Source organism: Acomys russatus, chromosome 1, assembly GCF_903995435.1.
Source record: "Acomys russatus chromosome 1, mAcoRus1.1, whole genome shotgun sequence".
In the NCBI taxonomy this organism is placed as follows: domain Eukaryota; kingdom Metazoa; phylum Chordata; class Mammalia; order Rodentia; family Muridae; genus Acomys; species Acomys russatus.
This window is the reverse complement of record NC_067137.1, coordinates 43,310,914-43,334,263: the sequence shown is the minus strand read 5'-3', so window position 1 is coordinate 43,334,263 and position 23,350 is coordinate 43,310,914. Positions and strand designations below refer to the sequence as shown.

The window sequence follows — 23,350 nt, the reverse complement described above, 5'->3', positions numbered from 1 at the left end:
AAAAACTGATACTCCAAGGTGTGAGTATTATTTGGGAATAGAGTCTTCATGGATTAGATCAAGATAGTATAGACCCTAATGAAACTTTACCCATATCCGACAACAATACATGGAGAAATGGCCCTGTAAGGACAGAGCAGAGCAGATCTTGGGGTGACAGAGCCCTTAGGACTGGAATGGGGTGCCTTCAAATTTTCTGATATTTCTACTCTAGCCAAGGAGGGACATTTCTATGACTTAAACTTCCCAGTGTACACTGGTACATGGGTGACCTTTGGAAATCAGTCCCATCTGGTGACACATTTGGTTTCTTGCAAAATGTTGCCATATTCTTCCTGACTAAACATACAATCTGCTTTTGCTCCAGTGGCATTGACACATGAGAAGAACAGTTAAGAGAGAGTAGTTCTGGTGTAGAGACTGCTCAGGTATGGGTGCAGATGGTGGCCCTCAGGTGGGATGGCTGCGGTGCTTGTGGGGATGGTGATGGTTTCTAACATGGTGGTAGTTATACTAGCAGTAATGATCACTGTGGTGTCCACCGCCGCCACCACCGCCACCATATCACAGCTACAACTGCTACTGCTATAAATATCACAACCACTATTACTGCAGCAACCATTCCCACCATCCTCACAATCACAAACACCACAACCAGTGTCCTTCATCCCTCATAACCACAACCACAGCCCCCACAATCACAACCACAGTTCCAGCAATCACAGTCACTATAACAACTCCTGTCATAGACCCTATAATAGCCACAATAAGGCAAGACCTATCATAACCATAACTTCTACAAGTACCACAGCCATAGCCAGAATAATCCATACACTGCAACAGCCACCACAACCATGATGGTTACCACTATAATAAGCACCACAACCACTACTACACACCACAACACTACAAATACCAAAACAACCAAACCCACTCCACCTTACCCACACCACAACCCTCTTTGTTGTGGATGAAACATCCCTTGGAAACAGTGTTGAAGACACATGAAACCTGCTCTCCTGTCCCCTTGTAGTCTGCCATTTAGAGAGAGAAATAAATGTCTCAGTGACAGCCTGCTTTGCCAAGGTTCTGGGGAAACCAAGCAAACACTCTAGAAAGGTTGCAGAGGACTAACTGTGCAGTCAAGGCCAGGAAGGGCTGAGCAACTCCTCCAAAGAAAACATAAGTCTTACCTATGAAAATACTTGGTTTTAGAGTGTGAATCTAAACTTTGATTTTTGAGTTTTTTTTTCTGAGTCTCCTTGTGGAATAGAATTGAGGTGGCAGTCAATAAAGATGCTTACTTTGCATGGACTTGTCCTTCAGTATTTGAGGAGATTGGTTTCAAAGCTCCAGTCAGATATCAATACTCACAAAAACTCACATTCCTTTTATGAAATGGTGCAGTATTCACATGTGATACCCCAACCTCCTTTTTCTATGGTACTGAGAACTGAACCTTGAGCCTTGAGGATATGACAAACAGTCTATCATAGCACTATGCCTTTTATTTTAAACCTCCCCTAGCTCATTTATATTACTCAGGACAATGTCACTGCTTCAGAGAGGGTGTGAGGGGCTGGAGAGACGGCTCAGTAGTTAAGCATTCATACTACTCTCGCAGGCAACCCGATTCCAGTTCCTCATCACCTGTACAGTGATGCTCACGACCACTTGTAACTCCAGCTCCAGAGAACCTGACATCTGGACTCCATGGCCACCTGCATTCATACATGCACAGAAATCTCCACCACCCCAACACACATAGACATACGCATAATAAAAAATAAAAACAAATCTTGAAGCATAAAACCGTATAACTGCTGGGGAAACAGGAATAAGGGTACACACATCAAACACACAGGTGACCTGCAGCTGGATGCCTCCTAGATTGGGGCACTGCCTGTACTCACATGCAGAAAGTAGGTTGCGGATGTTATGAAGCCTACCTGTCCCCCTCCTCTGCTTCTGCACCCCTCTCCTGCAGGTATAGACTGATGTGTGCTTATCTCTGGCTGTTCTTACTCCTGCCCAGTCTACTGAAACTTTCCCAGAAGATGGAGGCTCTCGAGCCAGCTCAGAGATGGCAGAGGTCTTCCCTGCATTTGTCTCCTCCCTCCCGTTCCCTTGCACATATCATGTGAAGCTCACCTGGCTACTATACATCCCAGGCCCTCAAATCTGCATGGTGATAGGGAACACAGGCTTTCATCTTATATAACACTTGAGCCCTCTCTTCATATATCTCTTCCCTGATGCGTCAAACTATTGTACATACCACGAGATGCTGATGGCAAGAGGAGATGGCAGTGATCCGGAATCTGCCAGAACACTAGGAACCTGATTGGAGCTGTATGTTCATCTTGAAGCCCTTCCTCTTATTCTTCCTGAAGAAAGTTCAAAACATCCTAGCTGCACCCCGCCCCCCATGTGCCCCTGTCCTCTAACTGTGGTTACCCTTGGGCTGCTCCCATAGATGTTCGCACCCTTCTCCTCTTCATTTTTGGCTTTCCAACATCCACTAAGACTAGGATTCATCTGATCACTGGATCATGTCCTCAGTTGTTCTCTCTCTTCTTTTCTGACAGCAAGTGTTGACCCCCTTCCCCCACCTCCTGTCACGCCTCTCCTCTCTTTGATCGGAACTTCAGAAATGCCCACCGTGACTACCTTGACACTACTAAGGACTGGACCTATCCTTGTCTGTTTTTGGCCTCCAGCCCCTGCCTGAGCCCTTCATAGGATGACAGGAGTACCCAGGTTGGAACATTTAAAACTCTACTCTGAAGCCCTCTCAGCCATGTGGTGTCTGTGATGTCAGTCTTTTCTGTGGTCCTTCCATGTCGTGGAGCTTGGTCTCAATGCTACCGTGACCTTGATATCTTGTTCTTGACCTTACCAGTCCACTAGCTGGGAGATGTTTCCAGAGGTGTCCTGAGTACCACTCTTCCCATGCTGCTTCTGCTCTTTATAACCACAGGATTCTGTGTGACCAGATACTGATCTTACTAGGAATCTCTCTCTTACTCTATTTCCAGTTGTCAGATGGACATTTCTGCTCTAATGTGACAGAAAATCTCAAGACAACACACTTAAGATGAAGGCACCATAGCTTTCCTCTGTCACAGTCTCAATGTTTGTGTGATTCAAAGTTCACACTCTAAACTAAGATTTAGTCTTATTCTTAACTGTGTGTGTGAGCGTGTGTATGCAAAGGAGTTCAGGTGTCTACAGAGCCCAGCCGAGGGTATTTGATCCCCTAGAGCTGGAGTAACAGGCAGTGGTTATGTCCCCTGATGGGGGTGCTGGGAACTGAACTCAGTTCTCTGAAGAGCACCATGTACTTTTAGTTGCTGATCCATCTCTGTACCCCAATTCACATCAGTTTGGTTGCTGTTTTTTGTTTTGTTTTGTTTTGTTTTGTTTTTGAGCTTGGTATACAGCTGAAGATAATCCTGAACTTCTGATCCTCTTTTTATTACCCCTCAAATACCCAAATTAAAGGACTGTACCACCACACCCAGTTTATGCAGTGAAAGAGGCACCAACTGAACTATATCCCCAAGTCTCTCCATCTTACAAAGTTTACATATCCATGAACCTACTCCATGTGGGCTATACTAGGATATAGAATCCTTAATGAGGCCATTAAGGCTAAATGAGGTGAGGTGGTGGGCCCTGACCTGATGAGATTAGTGTTATAAAGAGAGGATTTATATTTTCTTGCTACCCCATGAAGACAATGCAAGGCAGGAGATGGGTTCTCATCAGCACCCCCAAGGCAATGCCTCAATTTCAATTTCAGGCTTCAACTCCATTGCATAGAGAATGGTTTTAGTCTCTTAACATTTTGTTAAAATTGCCAGTGGTCATCAATATGCTCAACTTTAAAACTTAGTTCTTCCCTGGATCCTGTGCTCCATGATTTCCTAGAATGCTGTGGCTGGGACCTATGGGCCTCTTCCTCAACATCCTGTCTCTGATTCTTCCTTCTGCCTCTTAGCTCTTTTCTAGTCTTCTGTGCCTTTGGTGGAACTACAAAATCTAGGCTTCATCTAGAGCCCTCACTGTATTTTCTTCTTCCCTATTGCATGTATCCTGGCTCACTCACCACCTGGGGATGGTTCCTTTCTCTTTGGAGCCCGGGTAACCCTGTGGCTGCACAACTCCCCTCCTCTTGGTATAGCCCTCTCTTCTCTAGGAAACACAACTGGAGATCCAGCTTTGCAGGACACAGCTGAATTCCTTTGGCTCTTCTGTTGAAGCATCTCTACTTATGTCCCTGAGTAAGTGAGTGGCTGATGCAGCATTAGGCACCATTAGCTGTTCATGAGAGAGACAGCATAGCTGCAGGCCACATTTCCTTAGGGGGAATTCTCAAAATGCCTGGGGTTTCCAGGGAGCTTCCACAGTTTCCGCTGTGGCTCTCCACTTCAAGCTGTACTCTGCTCTGCCTTTTCTTTGCATGTGTCCCATTCTGTCTGCCCTGAGTCTGAGACCTTCAAAGGTGTCTCTGAGTTCAGTCCTTGAGTCCATGTCTTATTGCAGTGGCCTGCATGGGGCTTGGCCCTATTGAGCATCCAAACACTTGTTTGATGGAGCTTACTTTATATACGCACTGTATTGCACCCTTGCCTGGCTGGTTCTCCTGATATGGCTGGGCTTTAAGGTTGCCAGGGACAGTGAGAATCATTTTCCTGTCCCATGTTTCCTCTTATATAAAGCCATGATTTTCTTCATCAATATCTGACAACACTGTCATTACAGCACTATCTTCGAGCTTCCTTTTGGGAGCTTTCCTTTTCTCTAGGCATAGTCCTTAGTTTTGGAAGGAGCTGAGAGGCCCCTGTTAGTGGCTTTAAAAAATGACCATCATAATTTCCCACCTATTCAGAGGTCCCAGGAATCATGTGACCAGCAGCCTAGATTCGTTCTCAGGACACACGTGGACCCCTTGACCTAACCAGTGGCATTTAGCTGTAACAGTCAGATGGACCCACGAGGATAAGCCCCTTGTGAAAAAAGAGCAACAGTGAAAGTGAACATATCACGGAGAATGTGTTATGTACCATGCACGGTGTACACACCATGCCATGATGTGTTTCTTCTCACACCATAGCCCCATCTCTAACAATAACGAGCTGAGAGAAGCACTGTGAGGAAGGGGCAAGAAGATGGTGAGCCCCATGGACTTCCCAGTGACATGCACCTTTGAGTAGAAGATTCAGAGGAGGTGGTGAATGGGCGGGAGTTGGCCTCATAGCCATGTTGTACCTTTAGGGAGAAATGCGTGGGCAGGCTGAACCCCTGGATGCTTCTCTCTGTGGAGCCTGAGCTCCAGCATTCCTTCTTTCCTCAGAAGCCTTGAGAGCATGCTGTGAATAGCAGGAACCTTCTAGATTTTATTGTGCCAAGTGAACTGCAGCCTTAGAGAATGGAGTAGACTCCACCCACCATACCACAGATGTGCTACTGAGAGTAAAATGGATAGACCTAAGGTGGAAGCTCCTTTGGGGGCAGGGCTGCACAGAACGGCCACCTCTTCTTAAGCATGTCTGCAGCTTGGTTAGTCTGTAACCAAGGATGCTTAACTTCAGTCAAGGTATGAAGCTTCATCTTTGCCATGCTAGAAAACATAACCCGACTGATATAAGGGCTTTAAAACATTTTTTTTAAAATGTTACTATTAGCTCAAATTATAGGAAGAGGAACTTTGTGGAGGGCATTTTGGCACTATCTGTTCAAATTTTATAAACATACCACTGCTGGAGCATGGAGCCTGCTAATCCAGTGTTGCTGACACACCACTAGACACATGTACATGCAGGTGTTTGGAGAGGAAGTGTCCTCAGCCTTCTTTTCAGTATTTGAATCTAAGGGTAGCAGGTAGTGGTGCCTGGTGGGAGAGGCTTGCCCTGGAGAGGGGAGCAGCTGGGTACAGGCAGGGTTATTGCCGTGATATCTGCTGGCCGCAGGCATGCTGTGAACAGGTGGGTCTTCTTGAGTCTACACAAGGACTGTTTGGATGAACAGGAACTAACTGCCTAGGCCTGATTATAGGTACACTTTGTATATACTTACTGTTGTATAAGAGCAATTTCTGAGAGAAAACAAAATCCTCTAGCCTTGGAAGGTAGTTGGGAGACGATATTATGGGAAAGACCTTTTTTTTTTTTTTTTTTTTTTTTTACAAAGTATTTAAGTCATTGAACTTTTCTACCTGAGCAGGACTATCTTTTTTCTTTTCTACTTTCTCTCTCTCTCTCTCTCTCTCTCTCTCTCTCTCTCTCTCTCTCTCTCTCTCTGTCTCTCTTTCTGTCTCTCTGTCTCTCTCTGTGTCTCACATGCACATGCACATGCATGCACACACACACATGACCGAGCTTTCCTTGTTGCATGGCCTTTATGACTCAAAGTCAGGTGTTTATGCCTGCATAGCAAGTGCTTCTATCCACGGAGTCAACTCTCAAGCCCAGAAGTTTCTTCATGAACAAAAAAGGCTTCGAAACGTTCTGGCTCTGTGTCACATACTTCTTTGGCCCACATACCAATGCCTGCTTATTATTTGAGGCACTTTTATATAGACCCAAGTGTGTGCTCGTACTTGCACAGAAGAAGCTTCAGAGAGCATTAGTAAGGGAACCACTGTGACTCCTCCCCAACTCGCAGGCACTGACACTGTGCAATGTGAGTCCCTGACACTCAGACACCAAGTCTAGTGGGTCCTGCTGGCTTTCCTATAAGACTGGCTGCCACTGCGACCATTGCTTTCCCAAGGAGCCCAGGACACACCACAAAACAGGTCTCTTTCAAGATAATTGAATCATACTTCTATTTAAATTAAACAAATAAAAACAAATGGGGTTGAGTGAGTCTCCTGGGAGTTTTTTTCATGTGTCTGACAGGGGCCTACTACAAAGCCACTATGACAAGCACTACCCTCCTTTCCCAGGAGGGGGCTACTTTGGAATTCTAAGCAAGACATATTTCAGTCTACAGTATCTATGTGTGCTCCTGTGAGTTCATGTAAGATAAAGTCTGCTTCTTACTGTGAATCCTGATATTAAAAACAAACAAAAACAAAACAAAACCCTGAAAAGCCATGGCCCTAGTAGGTAAATGTAATTAAGGTGGTGTGTGCTTTTGAGATAAATTTGCAGCTTTGCATATCTTTTCCCCAATCTCCACTTTTTTTTCCCCCTAATTTGGTGGATGTTTTGGGTCTTGGCTTTCTTAGAATGGAGGATGAGAAAGAAGGTAAAACTTGCTCCCTCCAGAGTCACCACTGTGGAGTGCACCATGTGCAGAGGGACTCACCTGCGGTGTGTGAGGAAGCTGCCACTGACATGTCCCGACCCATCACACCCAGGTGTAGGGCAGGACATGCCTTCAGTCTTGACTGACTTCCAGGAGAACTGGGAGCCATTGAGGTATCCATCTTTCTGCCTTTTGGCCGCCAGGGGGCATCCTGAGGCGCTGCGGTGGGACGCATACTTCCCAGTGATGTGGCCCTGACCGTCACAGCCAGGGACTGGACACCTGGACAACAGACACAAAGCAAAACTTCATTGTCTTTACTGTCTTGGGCATCATGGACTCTGCAACACAGTGACCCACATGAAAGAAAACAAAAACACGTATCCTCTATTGCACAAGAAAAAGGGAAACAAGAAGGGAACAGGAAGAGCCAGATGTGGCACATGTCTGTAATCTTAGGTGGCAGTAGGAGAATCAGAGCAAAGAAGACCTAGAAAGACACCACCTAGTGGGGACATGTGGTATTTCACCCTTTTAGAAATGGACATTTAGAGACTGACAGACATGACAGGGAGTATGTCCTATGATTTGGGAGGTAGAGTGACTCTCACACAAAGAGCTCTGATGAGATGTAGGTGTCTGCAGAAAATGCTACTTTTGGCCAGAATTTCTGCTGGTGAAATGCAAAGCTGATGGGTCAATGTAGGAGTTCAATTAATATATGCTAACAAAGCGGCAATGTTATAACCAGCATTCTCAAGGGTTAGGAAGCACTCTGTGTGGTTGTGCTCTTGGGGGACACAGGTGTCCTTTCAGCTAGACGAGATGACACACCACAGGGGCAACATCTCCGCCTCTAGAGTGGAAGGCCCCACCTGGGGAGTGTACTGCTGATTGCTTGTGTGGGAGCCTCAGCCAAGAAAGTGCTGAGGCTTACTTTCCAACCTCTGCTGCTCAGGGTTGTGTGTTTGCTTGCACTTTCTTTTCATTTTCCACTTCTTCCTCTCCTTCCCTCCTTTCTGTTCTCCTAATTCTCCTTTCTCCTCTTCCTTTCCTTTCCCTTTCTTTCCTTTTTCCTTCCCTCTTTCCTTTCTTTCCCCCTCCCTCCCTCTCTCCCCTTCTATTTTTCTTTCTATCTTTCAACAGGGTCTCATGTATCATGGGCTGGCCTGAAGAACTAGCTATGTAGCTGAGGATGACCTTGAACTTATGACTCTCCAATCTTCATCTTATAGGTCTGTACCATACATGCTCATTTATGAGTGCTGAGTTTTGAACCTCACACATGCCAGGCAAGCCACTCTACCAACTGACGTTAACTCTAACTCCATATTTCTTTTTGAAGAGAAAAATGTGTATGTCCCAGATTCCATATTTTTGTTTATTTTTGATAAATATTGGTTTAGCTTAATGACCTATGTCTTCATTGATTTTTGTTTGGGTTAAAACTTATCTCTAAAAGTAGGTGTATTAGAATTCAATGCAGACGCACCAGATTTACCTTGTGAGGTTTGGGGCCCTTGGAGGGAGGAAATGTAGGGAGATATAGAAAATGAAAATGAAACTGGAGCATACCCACTAGCCCTTTCAGCTGCAGAGGAAGGTGCAATGTAGCTCCCTCCCAAGCACACCTTAGGAGAGGCAAGGCACTCTGGCTTTACCAAGCTGCATGCAGAGAATTTGCTTTCACTGTTATGTTTACAGTCCCCAGTGTATTCTGGGAAGGGAGCATTTCTTGAGATTTAGGTCACTGGACACATCACTTGGTGACACAGATTGTGGCTGGACATCTGAAACTTTGTAGCCAGTTAGCAGTTGTACTCTGGCTTAGATTCACCTGGCCTAGTTTCTTAGTGAAACCTCAGCAGATGCCTTCTAGAACATGCTGTCCCTTTTTCTCACAGATGTTCAATGGGCATGGCCCTTGCTGGCCCCCATACCTGATTGGCTCTTGGTCTTCCTTGTCTTCTTTGCTCTGTGCTATCCGAATGCCACTCTTCTTTGCTCTTGGGCACCCAGAAAGGCTGAAGGAGAGACAGATTTCAGATATACTGAACCAACGGAGGCACCAGGAAAACTTCCTCACCAGTGATCCAATTTCCCTCTACAGCCTGGGATTTGGGGATGAATTAAAACTCTAGAGGGGAAGGCCATTTTGGACACAGACGCCATGTCCTCTCAGTGCCTTTGTACTCTGTCAGTGCCCTCTCATGGAGGTTAAGAGCCTTGGGCGGACTAAGTGCTACAGACATGAGGAGTGGGCAGCTTAAGAAATGGCAACAGTGAAGACTAGTCAAAAAGATGCTGGAGAAGGTTCTGGGGGAAGGGAGGGAGGGAGAGAGGGATGGTGAAGTGACATGAAGGGTAGACAGGCCCATCTTGATGCTGTGGAGAGCCCTACAGCCCAGGTGTGTGCTAGGAGCTAGTCTACCTCAGCCAAGCAGAAGGGCTGTTGGAGTTTGTTTACTTTCTAGGTTTGGGACATAGAGGCCCTGGAGATTGCCTCAAGGAATCTTCATGTGCTAGGTCCCCTCTTGAGTGTCTCTCCCTACATGGCAGGCTGGGACACTCAGTGTGGACCTTGGCCCGTGAGGCTGTCCATTTCCTCACTGTCCCAACTCATTCCTCTGTCACTTCTAGTTCAGTGTCCCCTAATGGCTCTCTCCCTGGGTCTTCACCTTTTTAGCCTCATGTAGCCCTTGTCTGCCTCCTTTCTCATGATTTTGGCCTCCACATGATGGTCACATCTACAAAGGAGCCCTTAGCCTTCTCTTGCTGTCCCTCCTCCAAAGGCTGCTAAGAGGCTGGACCCAAACATGTGTAAGCCACCTTGTATTTATCTGGATGTTTCCTACTCAAGGCCTTGTGCAGAGCAGGTGACAGTTGAGTATTTGTCGAGTGCATCAGCATAATGGGGAAGGATGGACTCAGGAAGCAGGCTTCTCTCCCCACACTGTGAGGCCCAGTGTCCCTGCCAATTGTGCTCAGTGGCTTGCAAGCCCTGGCTTACAGGGTTTCATTCTCACAGACAGCACTTCAGTACTTGACTGGAAGCTTGAAAGAACCCATATTATTCTTCCTGTCTGATGGAAGCACATAGATGTCTACCTGCAGCTGAGCCCCAGAGCTCCCAGGGCCACTGTCAAGGGCTTTCTAGTGACTCTCTGTCTCTGGCTGTCTCTGTCTATCTCTATCTCTGTCTCTCTGTCTCTGTGTCTCTGTCTCTGTCTCTGTCTCTGTCTCTGTCTCTCTCTCTCTCTCTCTCTCTCTCTCACACACACACACACGCACACACACACACACACACACACACACACACACACACACACACACACGCACGCACACCCCTCAGCTCAGGCTGGCCCCAATTTGCTATATAGCCTATGACGATCTTGAATTTTTCATTCTCTTGTCTCCACCTTGTTAGTACCATGTTCCTAAGGTTTGGGCAGCATGCACTATTCCACCTGCTTTTATGTGCTGCTGGGAACTGAACATAGGGATCTGTGTATGCTAAGCAAACACACTGCCACCTGGCCTATGGCTCGACTCAAGACTCTCTATTTTTGATGTGAAGCATGGACATGAAGCTATTATTGTTCATAGACTCTGGAGACTCCCATGGTGACTTTACTATAGGTTGGTGTGGGAATGGCGCCAGGCTGCAGAAGTGTTCCTCCTAGTGCTGGTGGTACTTCACCATGTCTCTGATCATAGTTCTGGGACCAAGATTTTAGAGGATCCCCCATAGAAAGCACAGGAGAACAGGAGGCCAGGGAGGGTACAGAGATTCTGCAGTATGTTAGTCCTTCCTTAGGATCCAAATTGGCACCCACAGGAAGCCAGCTGCCTTCTGTTTCTAGCTGAGTGACAGACACACAATTGCAGGTGTCTGACCTTTGATAGTGGCCTAAGACTCTATGCACCACTACTCACAGGAAAGCTAACACCAATCTCTAGGCCCATCTTTCCTCTCTAAATATTGTATTTAAATATTTTTCTTTCCTGACTCCTTCAGTGAAGGCAGACTTCTCCTGCCTGGTGAGAGAAACCTTTGCATCTCCCTGTCATGTCTTCCTTGCTTAGGTGTCTTACTGTAAGAACCTCAGAGGCAACGTGTTTGAACGGAACCGGTCTTCATCCTCTCTGGCAGCTTTCACACTCAGACCATGATATAGCCACTCACTTTTGGCCACCGACACTCTCCTTCCTATACCCTTGAGTTTTCTCTGGACTGGATATAGTTGCATATAAGTTAAAGGGGTTGTATTGGGGAGATGACCAGTGTACCACCAGTCCCATCTTGGAGGATATAGGACTTAACTCATCCTCAAAGACCAGTCCTTATATCCAACTTGTGCATTGCTATCTCTTTCCTCTATAGATTAGTTGTCCCTGAGTTATCATTGTTCCCTGACCTCCAGAATGTGGTATGTGCTCAATAAACATATGTGGAATTCTAAGTTACTGGAATCTTGGGCTAACATTTGGAATCACGCTGAAAATTACTAAATATTTACTAAGCAGAAACTGTTTCCCATAATTCACTACCATTGACTCAGGGACTCATTAGGTGTTTATATTTTTACTTGAAACTGTATACATTTGAAACATGTGACAGTCACAGAAGGGTCTGGTGGTAGACCTCAGGATGCCATGCTCATATCTCTAAGCTGTTTGCCTGACTTTAAACCAGGGTTAGATGGAACTTCAGAAGCAGGCCAATGAACTTCCTCACTCAAATCCATCCCTAAAGAAAGCACCAGACACAGTTGTCCTTAGTAATTTGCTTACTGCTCTGTCTCCTGCCTTACTAGGAATGTGATTTTGAGCTGCGGGTTCTGCTTTCCCTGTGTACCAACAGCCTTCTTTGTCCGACTCATCAGAGCAGTTGATGCTTTGTGGAGTGACGTGTTGCATGGTCCTAGAACTGAAAATAGCCAATGTGGGCCCATTACTGAATTGTTGTAGGCCTTAAAAAAAAAAAAACCTGTAACATTGTAACACTTGATTTCTTAGGATCGAGAGACAGACTAGGGTGGGCCGTAGCCAGCTCAGGTAAGGGGAGAAGGCTAAAGGCCACCAGCTGGGAGCTGCCTGTTTGGATGAAAAGTGTCCCTTCCAGGCCAGAACATGGCTCGGCTAGCCTCCCCTGGTAAGGGAAGGACTTCCCTGTAGCATGTGAGCAGCTTGCTAGCAGGTCCAGGATGTAGTTTCCCTAGCTCCCTAGTGAAGGGTCCAAACTTCTGACTCTGTGGCCCTCAAAGAAGCCTTCCTCTTTGTGCTCCTGGATGCTTATGTTTCTGTCTTTATCCCTATCTTTGTGTTGGGTAATTTTTCTCCTAATGGCAGGGAAGGCCTCTATAATCACTATCTGGACTTCTCAGGGCACAGTGAAACAGGGTAGAAGTACCACCATCCTGTGGATGGAGTCTTGGGTCTTTCACCTCATAGAAAGACAACAGGAAAGGGCTCAAGAGAATACTGAGGTGACAACATGGCAAATTTGCACCCCAGCCTCAATTATTCATTTCGAGTAAGGTAAAAATAGTCCCACAGGCACTGAGACCATATACATATGAAGCTCAATGCAATACTTGTTACATAGAAAACCATGTCGTGGGTTTTGGGAGGTTATTAGTTGCTCCTTAAGATTCTGGGGTACTTAAATGGGAGGCACAGAAGTGGGAGACAAAGTAGAAGCTGAGGGGTCTTAGGTGTGCCTTGCTATTGTATGATCTGGTTGAAAAGGCTAGTAGGAAGGCTCAGACAGAGAACAAGGGAACCACAGTGGACCTGTGTGGTAGGAACATTCAGAAGCCACTGCACCACTGTGTCACAAAACAAAACAGAACTGCAGATGAAGAAGGCTCCCATGAAGGCTAGGAAAAAGGGCGCACACAAGATCTTTGAGAAGCTGAGGAAATGATTAAGAATTCCAAGACGAAATCAGCTGAAGACCGCAGATTGTGAAAGCTTCCCAGGCCACTAGAGGACGGCGGGACGGGGGTGGGGGGGGGGAGGATGGACGAAAGCTTCAGAAAACATCACAGTCCATAGATATTTGTTAAGATGAGTTCGGGGCGGGGGTGGGGTTCAGATACGACATTATGACTGGAAGCTCCCACAGTTCAAACCTAAACCAAGCAAGTCTCAATTGCATGCTGTCTGGCATGACTCTGGGTGCACTTTTTCCCTGTGGGTCACACCTCATGCTGTAGTCTTCTGGTATTCTTCTGGGCTCATGTGACACTTGAGGTAGACACCATGACTTGAATTCCAGCTCTTCTAGTTTGTCTTTTAGAGCCTCCCTTTCCTTAGACCCCTCCCCAAAACAGGTTCCCTGCTTCAGTGTGTAGAGAGAAGCAGGAGGAGGTATACAGCCTTGCAGTGCTTTGAATAAGAATGGTGGCCCCCGTAACTTCATACGTTTGAATCCTTACTCATCAGGAAGCAGCACTACTTGGAAAGGATTAGGAGGTGTGGCCTTATTGGAGTAGCATGGCCTTATTGGAGTAGCACAGCCTTGTTGGAAGAAGTGTGTCACTGGGGAATTGGGTGGGTTTTGAGGTTTCAAGGGCCCAAACCAGACCCAGTCTCTCCCCCCCCCCCTTCCTGCTGCCTGAGTATCCAGATAGAGAATGCTCAGCTAGTTCTTTAGCACCATGTCTGCCTGTGTGTCACCAAGCTCCATCCATGAACATGGACTGAGCCTCTGAAACTGCAAGCAAACCCCAATTAAATACTTTATTTTATAGAAGTTGCTGTGGTGTCTCTTCACAGCAATAGAACACAGACTAAGACAAGCCTCCACTGCATTTCCATTACAAAGGAGTCTGTGTATTCATCCAGGGTCTAGAGTCATAGAACAGGGGCCATCTTGTAACTCTAGACATGGTGATGGGTGCATTCATTCTATGGCCAGCAAGGGCAGACCCATGGGTACCAGAAGCTCTCCATTGTCTCTGACCCTTGGCCTGCTTGGAATCCTTGCTCTGAGACCTCACTTCTTACTGTGGCATGAAGATGCTCTGAACTCAAAACAGAGCTGACCTGTGGCATACATGGGGGGAAGTCCAGTGCATTCCTGTCTAGGCAAACTTTCCTCTATGGTCTCTGCACTGTGTATCTCATGGCCTGTGTTCCTGGGAAGGGATTCGGGTACATAAAAGAGAAGGAAGAGCCTAAGGACCCTGTGGCTAAGGACCAATGATCCTGAAGAAGGTCCTCATCTAGCTGTAGGCTTCTGTCTTTACTCAACTTATATAGACCTTTGTTTATTTAGCTGTGACCCTAGTCTTTCCTTAGTGGAAAATAAGAACCATGAACTGGATGCAATGTTCTTGCTTAATATGCATGACTCTATTCAACTTCTATGTAAAGGAACTCGTTACTACATAACATTTCAATACACTACACTTTCTGTTTGCTAAAACTGCCACAAGGCAGTATTTGCCCAAAGTTTTCTCCTCAAAATCAAATTTGCTTTGCAAATCTGTTGATAAAGCCTGAATTTACTTCACCACAGATCATAGCTTAACTATAAGCCTGACATACAAATACACACACACACACACACACACACACACACACATACACCATGCACACCCATACATATGAACATTACCACACATGAATACAAAGACACACAACACACACACATACTACACTACACATATAATTAAATCATACCATATACCCATATACATAAATATGCACACACACAATACACATACACGAAAATACACAACACACATACATATGAGTGCACATGTTCATACCTACCATACCACATACACACATCACACAGACACCTACATACCTACACATATATATTCATACAGTAATCCCACATTATTTTGAGACAAAATTTCTCTATATAACTTAACTTGGCCTTGAACTCTTAGTGATTCTCCTGCCTCAGCTTCCAAGTGCTGGGTACAGATGTCAACCATCATGACTAACTCTACATGACAATTTAAAGACATTTGTATTTTACTAATACCTATCATTCTAACTTAGAAGCCAAATGAGTAAAAATGCGTATACTCACTATGCTCAAAGGTAGGTACACCACTGTTTTTAAAGTAGAAAACAAGATATTGGGTACAGGGTGATCAGGAAACTACCAGATTTACAAAGTGATGAATGTTCTAGGGGCATTTGTTTTCTAAGATAAATTAATCTAAAGATTAGAATAGAATGTGCCTGACTTTATTCATTTAACTTTGCTGCTTTTGAACTCTTTTTTAATATAAACCAACCATCTATTCTGGTAAGCCTTTCAGAGAGATCTCACTCTATCTTGCATAGCTAGGAATACAAGTCAAAGGAGCAGACCTCTCCCGACCTGGTGGAGCTAAGTCTGGAGACATTTTGATTGGCACCCAAGGATGGAGGTCATGGTACATTCACAGCCTAAAGCTTGAAGGAGACCTCAGAGCAAAGGACTGCCAATTCACAAATGCCAGCATTGCTGCAGCTGGGAAAGCCAGATAGAGACCATGTGCTTCTTTGGACCATGACGGTGTGTGCATTTTGCTTCTACAGACAGGGATGGCTCCACAGACTGCCAAGTTCTCAGAATGTGAGAAAAACCATGCTCTGTGACCAAAGCCTGAGAAGTCCCACCTTCTTGCTGAGTGAAGTGTGAGCAAGAACCATGCCAAGCTAGCTTAGTTAACATCCTAGGTCCTTGATGCCTGCCTCATGGTTATCTTATACTCTGCCTGCCCTCAGCAGTAATGGTATTGGGTCAACAGGAGTCCTGAGTCCTGATAATGGTTTGTCATCTACTGATGCCCCTCTGGTTGTGGATGCCTACTTGTCCTTACAGGTGTCAGGTTTTGAGGTTTTGATGCAGGATTTCTGAGCCTGTACTCAGGCTCCTTAATGAGAGTCCACTTTGCCATCTTTACCAAGTATTCGACCTACCCTTATTCTGTGATGGTATTATCAAGATTGTCCTTTCAACATAACACCCATCAAAAAGTGTGCACTTCCACTATCCTGATGGAATGACAGGTAATGGAGGCCTTTTGTCAGCTCAGGTGCTGATTCTGTGTCATTTTGCAGCCTATCTGTTCTCATTGTGAGAAATAAAAATTTAAAATTAAGCCTCTTTGTGGCAATCAATTCTGCTTATAGAAACTTCACAGCTTTATGCTTCAAATCCTAATGTTAAGGGGGACCAGCAGCATTTGTGTATCTGAGAATATTTGTGCACATGGGGCATTCTCAGAGATAAAACACTTGGAGATGAGTCTTTTTCCTTTGTTCTAGAATGGAGGACTGGAGATGTTTTGGTGGCCTCCCTCTTGCCACTCTAGAGCAGTGTACAGACCGAGGAGAAATGAGGATTCTAGCACCCCAGGAAGACAGCGCTGAGACCCCAAGTTCAAATCCTTAGGTGAGGATAGCTATATGAGGTCTGTAGCCAGCCTGTACTCGTCCAAGAGTGCTGCCCGCCAGGATGGAGCTGCTGCTCTGAGGAGAGAGGATGGCTCTGATGAGTCCACATACCTTCGATGAGAAGCGTAATTGCCAGTGATGTGTCCAGAACCGTCACAGCCAGGGGTGGGGCACCTACAAGTACAAATGCAAATGGGGTAATTTACTTGAAGGAAATCAGCCCGCCTGGGTAATAGACTTTATTTATCCAAAAGGCCAACTCTTTACTGCACACCCTTACTACTAAAAGACGAAATTGATCTGGGAGTTCTTTAGTTCACTGCTGACCACTACTACCACATCCAAATCCATCTCTACATCCTTCCTTCCCAGCATAAGGGCATGACCAAAGGACCATGGAGTTTTGTAACCACTCAGGATGTCTCGGTCTCTGAAGTACCTAGTATCCTCTGTCACTAGGCTTGTGGCACCCCCACCGCTCATCATGGCCTTTCTGTACCCTTACTGTTCCTTTGACTTAGGCAAGGCCAGTTACTGCAGGGCTTGTGATCACAATTTACACATGACAAGATACAAGAGTGGAAAGATATGCATCATGGCTAAGGGCATGGCCTAGACTGAGCCAGGTTTGCACAAGGATTCCCTGCCATGTCCTCACAATGCTATCCAGAATGGGGGGTCCTAGAGGCCAGGAAAGGCAATAGCTGGAAGCTGTGCTGGGGGTGGTGAACAGGGAAGACCTGCAGCTCTCTAGTCACAGCCCCTTCTGCAGTCTGCTCTACCTCAGCCTGTTACTTTTCCTTTTGAGGGTATAATATAGACAGTGCATTTGCATATCAGGTGCCCTGATAGGGATCTCATGTAGCCACAGGCTCCTCTACAGAGTCTTTTTAAATCCAAATTATCTGGCATCTTAAGGCCAGCTTACATTATTGAGGGTTTTATCATTGTTTCCAAACGTGTGTGTGTGTGTGTGTGTGTGTGTGTGTGTGTGTGTGTGTGTGTGTGTGTATGTGTTTATACCTGTGTGTGTACAAGTTAGGGTATGTGTATGGGGAGGCCAGGGGATAGCATCAGTATTAGTAGTTCTCAGGCACTGTTGCCCCCCTCTCTGCCCCCCTGCACCCCCTCTCTCTGACAGAGCCCCTGAGTGTCCTGGAACATAGCAAGTAGATTAGGCTGGCTAGAAGCCCGAGGGATACACCTGTCCCTACGTCCCAGTGCTGGAAATATGGGCATGTGTCATCAGGTCTGGTATTAATTTTTTAATTTCAATTTTACAATGGTGTCTTGGGATGGCATTAAGGTCTGGATGCTTTCAAAGCAAGCACTTTTACTGTGGAGCTGTCTTCCAATCACCCATATAACTTCTTAAATACACAATCCCAAGAACAGGCAGATAGCAATAATTTTAAACATGGTTTTCAAAGCAACTGCATTGCTTTTGTACCACTATGAAGATAAAACTAAGGGACAGAAGAAAAAAATCCTTTCTATTAAATAACTCATATTCGGTGATCCAGTGAACAAGACACCATCTGTTTATGAAGAGAAGACTGTGCTCTGTGAGCTCATGCCTTCCCAGTGAGAGCCCGAACCCAGGTCAAGAACAAAGAGTCAGCAGATGTGCTCTGTTCCCAACGGCCTTGGTTTCCCTCTGCTCTTAGCAATGCTGAGGGTGGGCCAGCATGTTAGCCCAATATAGAGGTGAGACTGGAAGCCTACTAGTGCACAAAAATGAGGCTTGCCCACAAGCCTGGTACAGTGAGGCTGGCAGACTAGTCACCCACAGATGTGCCTACTCTAGACTGGATGGCGTGCCAAGGAGCAGGTGGGCACACAGGGACTGGACAAGTTTCAAGTATGTGAATGGCAGATTGCCACACTGGGATGCATAAACAATTTTCAGGGTTTAGAAAATGTCTAATTTCCCTCTAGTCCTATGAAAGAGAATGCGCATCTAGATCTCAGGACACAGACGTCAGTACCATATGTAAGGAGAGGGTTTAATTTATGGCCTGTGTTATGGAGGAGCAAAGCCGCTGAGTGGCAGGGCAGTGGGGATGTCTGTGGAGTGCTCCGGTCCATGCAGGGGGAGACGGAGCTTTGAAATAGCCATTGGCTACAGGGTGAGGCTGAGGTCGTTCTTCACGAACCCTGCTTGTCAACAGCAGCTCCAGCTCTGGCTGGGGACTTGGGTTTGAACAGATTAACTGTGTAAATCTTCATTTCCTGTGTGATGATAAGACCTGCCCTTCAGTGGCTAAGAGTATTTTCTGAGGAACAATTCAGTAGACTTGTTTAGTGGTTGATTTCCCCAATGCTGAGGCATTCACCTGAGAGAAAATCTTGGGAACAGTGAAATCATCCTGAGAGACACTGACATCATAACAGCTCTGTCTGGAGGTGTATCAAGAGACTTGGGGTTTCCTACCCACCAGTAACATAGATTTGGCCTTGTTTTCTACTCTAGGGAGATTTTAAAGCTCTTCCTAATTTAAAACCCAGAGACAGTTAATTTACAGTTTACTTATTTAGGACGAGTAAACGCAAAATCAAAGTGTGATGTAACAACCAAGAAAGCGATGGCTCAGATCTTACAACCTCTATCCACAAAACCCTAACAGCAAGTTTTCTGTGTTAGGCTGTCCTTTACAAAAGTGTAATTCATCACCTGGTAAGACAGAGGTTCAAAATGCACTCTCTCTACCTCAGAAAAACAAAACTCAGCCTTCGGAGTTTTCATTGTTTTGCAAAGAAAACACGATGCGAGCCAGGTTTTCTTTCTGGAACCTATGCAGGTTCCCATGTTAGCCATGATTCTGTGGGCCTGCTAAGCAGCCAGGCAGGTAGCTATGGGGCCTAGAGAGATACTGTCTGTGAGAAGCAATGAAGGCCAGGCCCAGGGGCTCTGCTCCCATCTCCACGCACTGCATGAGCTCAGCACGGCGGCGGAAGTGCTTGCTGCCACTCTCTACCTGCAGGTGGCGCTTTTGGGCCGAGAACGGGAGCCCAGGCTGCTTCATCTGCTGTCCCCTGCAGTGGCTCCAGGCTTTCATTCCTATCTGACTGTTCAAGACTTTAAGGCTTTCTTAAACTCATAGATTTACATACAAATTTTCCAGCCTTAAGAAATCTCAATATTCAAAACCACAATTTTCTGCAGCCTTGAGTGAAGGAATGATGATTCCTCTAAAAAAGGAACCTGCCTCTCAGGCCTGTCTGCTCTAGGCCTCGGTGGTAGGAGGTGTGTGAAATCCACTTTTCCCTGTCACGCTGGCAACCATCCCTCTAGGAGCACATCTTCCCAGGAAGGGAGGCCCACGTGGGACAATCAGAGGCAGCCTGTGCGCACAGCTTGGGTTTTGAAACCACAGAAGAGATGGGCTGGGTTTCCATGGAAACAGCCCTCAGCTCCCTTGGGGGAGGCAATGGCTTGGCTGTCAGCACTGAAGTGCTTCTGGCAGGCTAAGGGAGGTTTTAAAGGACGCTGCTCGATGGCCCTTCTTGCTTTCCTAATAGCTGCCACGGACAGCAGCACCGAGGATATTTTAGGCTTTTGTGGTAAAGGATGTGAAGTTTGTTAAACAAAATGCTTGGCTGTATTGGTATATTCTTTCTTTTCGATCACAATGGGACGATGAGTAAAACCACTCAGGGAAAGGACATGAATAAGTAATCTCACTCTATACCTGCTGCTTCTTAGACTGTGAGACAAAATACCCTGATCTTCTTGCTATCACTCGGTTTTGTGTTTGCTGTATTAAGGGGAAATAATTTTTGGTGGTACATATTGCTCTGTGGCTGAGAACACTGGTCTTGAAGAATAGTGACAGAAAAATATTTTTTAAAATGTCTTACATAGTGCTTAATTGGAGAGACATGCAGATTCAGGCAAAAATCTTTAAAATATTAACCCAGAAGTTCTCACGGACAATTCGTTCTGACGCCAGGGCACAGCTGTTTTCTGTCGGGGAAGCTGTTTACTACTTACTGGAGTCTGAACCCCATGGTTCCTTTGTCTCCTGCTTTACTACTTATTTACCACCAAGGAAACATCGGACCTACTTAAGCACAGCCATTGGCCACACCTACCCAGAGAGTATCAGATATATCCTCTAACAAAGGAATTGGGCATCAGAGAACTGAGATATATAATCTTAAAGATGGAGAACTTTGTATTAGCACTTGTCACAAAGATGGGACAAAAGGCAGCACATCTCAATTCTGACATGAATTTGTCCTCCATGGGACTCAAGCCCCATTACACAGCCCCATGTGGTACCCTTTTTCTAGAACCATAACCTGGAGAGACTGGAGACAGTTGCGTCTACTGACTGCCGTTGTCTTCCTCATTAATTATTTTTAAGTGTCTTGAAGTGCTTCCTCTATACTGTCCCCACATTCTTTAAAAAGGCATATTATGAGGGCAAAAGCAACATTTAGAATTATGCTAAGGGATATAAAGTATGATGTCATGATAGGCATGCCCTCTGATAAAGTGAGGATGACACTATAACAGGTGTGTCCCCTGGTGAAGTGAATATGTGGCATTATGATACATGTGACCTCTGTTTAAGTGATGATGTGGCATCATGGCAGGCATCCCCTCTGGTTAAGTGAGCATGACATCATGATAGGCATGCCCTCTGGTTAAGTGAGTGTGACGTCATGATAGGCATGCCCTCTGGTTAAGTGAGTGTGACATCATGATAGGCATGCCCTCTGGTTAAGTGAGTGTGACGTCATGATAGGCATGCCCTCTGGTTAAGTGAGTGTGACGTCATGATAGGCATGCCCTCTGGTTAAGTGAGTGTGACGTCATGATAGGCATGCCCTCTGGTTAAGTGAGTGTGACATCATGATAGGCATGCCCTCTGGTTAAGTCTGTGATGTTATGATAGGAATGCCTTTTGGTCAAGTGAGTATGTGATGTCATGACAGGTACACCCTCGGGCTAAGTGAGTACTCACGGAACAACACATTTGCTGATTGGTATGGGCTAAAGGGGGCCCCGTTTCATGCCAAGGCCATGTGGTATAAGCTAGCAACCCTCCAACTCATGTGCCATCCCATATCTCTTCTGCAGGAGTCACATAAGCCCACATGTTCTGGTTGGGTGTAACATGCTAACACCCTAGCGTCAGTTTCCTTCATGTACATGAAAAGGGGTCACAGTGTCAGACAGATGTTGAGTCATCCCAAGTGCAGGGTCCCAGAATGGTATTGACAGTTTGTGACTAGTACATAACCCAGCACCCTTGCTGGGTGAGACAGCTCCCCTAAACATGGAATGGGCTCCTAGATCAGAGCAGCAAAGTGTCTGCATGTGATTAATGAGTTCTCCTGGTAGAAGTAACTACTCATTTTAGAAATCTTTACACAATGGTGCCCAGCACTGCCACCCTGGTGCTGCCTGCCTGGACCCACTGTCCCCAGCACTGCCACCCTGGTGCTCTCTGCCTGGACCCACTGTCCCCAGCACTGCCACCCTGGTGCCCTGCCTGGACCTGCTGTCCCCAGCACTGCCACCCTGGTGCTCTCTGCCTGAACCCACTGTCCCCAGCACTGCCACCCTGGTGCCCTGCCTGGACCTGCTGTCCCCAGCACTGCCACCCTGGTGCTCTCTGCCTGAACCCACTGTCCCCAGCACTGCCACCCTGGTGCCCTGCCTGGACCTGCTGTCCCCAGCACTGCCACCCTGGTGCTGCCTGCCTGGATTCACTGTCCTTAAGCTGAGCTGACCCAAAAAGGTGACTTTTAGTAATGCTTGATTTCTGAGGCTGGTGCCAAACTGCAGAGAAGACGGAATGCTTAGAATGATCACATACAACATGGAACTGATGTACTTTGATGGTTCAAAGACTTTCAAGAGATCCCCTTTACAGTATCTCCTTTGTTCCTATTTCATAGCAGTTCTATTTTAGTAAAACACAAAACAATAAAAAAAAAACAAAAAACAAAAAACAAAAAACAAAAAACAAACCTCTTTCCTTAGTTCCTTTATTTTAAAAGAAATAAAAATGTAAAAGTAGGCCTTGTCTCTCGGTGCTAACTACAGTTATAACATACAGTGATTCTGGACACAGGTTTTGCCTGCTTACATTCCAGCTAAGAACACTTTCCATTCTAAATAAACATGGCTCTGAAAGTATAATTCTTTTCATCTTTTATGTCGTATATATGAAAACAATGAAGAAATGCAGAGAGAAACAATAAAGACATTTTAAATAGACAAATGTCATATGCTCACTCTTATGTTACAATCTTACATTTTTTTCCTCAGAAATGGAAAGAAATCAGGTGACTTATCAGGAATATACATGGCGCCTGACATTTCTTAAACACATTACCTCAACTTCAAAGGAGGACACATCTATAAGTAGCTTTACAATTTGTAAGGTATTTGATAGTTTTCTCTTTATCTGCAGTTCTACCCCAGTTGTGCAGATTTGGAATGCTGTCCAGCTATAACATAGCTCAGGGGTCTGGCATGAGGGCCGGGCAGGTAACCTCTTAATGACTTCTCCCTGGGTGGAGCACCTTCCTCCTCCTTCCAGAGCCCATTTTTCTCCAAGAAGTCCTTTTCTCTGCTGTCCGTACTGCCCTGCTCTGTCCTGCCTATTTCAGAGGTTCCAAGGGAGGGTGAGTGGAGGACTAGCGTGTTATTTGGAAATGCTGA

The 23,350-nt window shown here is 45.8% G+C and overlaps 1 protein-coding gene across 13 annotated transcripts in view; it reads right to left on the bottom strand.

The window, feature by feature from the left end:
• The window catches only part of Myt1l (myelin transcription factor 1 like), a 405,732-nt gene that overhangs the window by 23,612 nt on the left and 358,770 nt on the right, over nt 1-23,350 (bottom strand). For all 13 annotated transcript variants that reach the window (XM_051144335.1, XM_051144353.1, XM_051144364.1 and 10 more), the window contains 3 exons: nt 16,780-16,842; nt 9,198-9,281; nt 7,318-7,539 (listed from right to left, as the gene is read on the bottom strand). In XM_051144335.1, the coding sequence (XP_051000292.1) occupies nt 7,318-7,539; nt 9,198-9,281; nt 16,780-16,842 (369 nt within the window). The remainder of the gene's footprint in view (nt 1-7,317; nt 7,540-9,197; nt 9,282-16,779; nt 16,843-23,350) is intronic.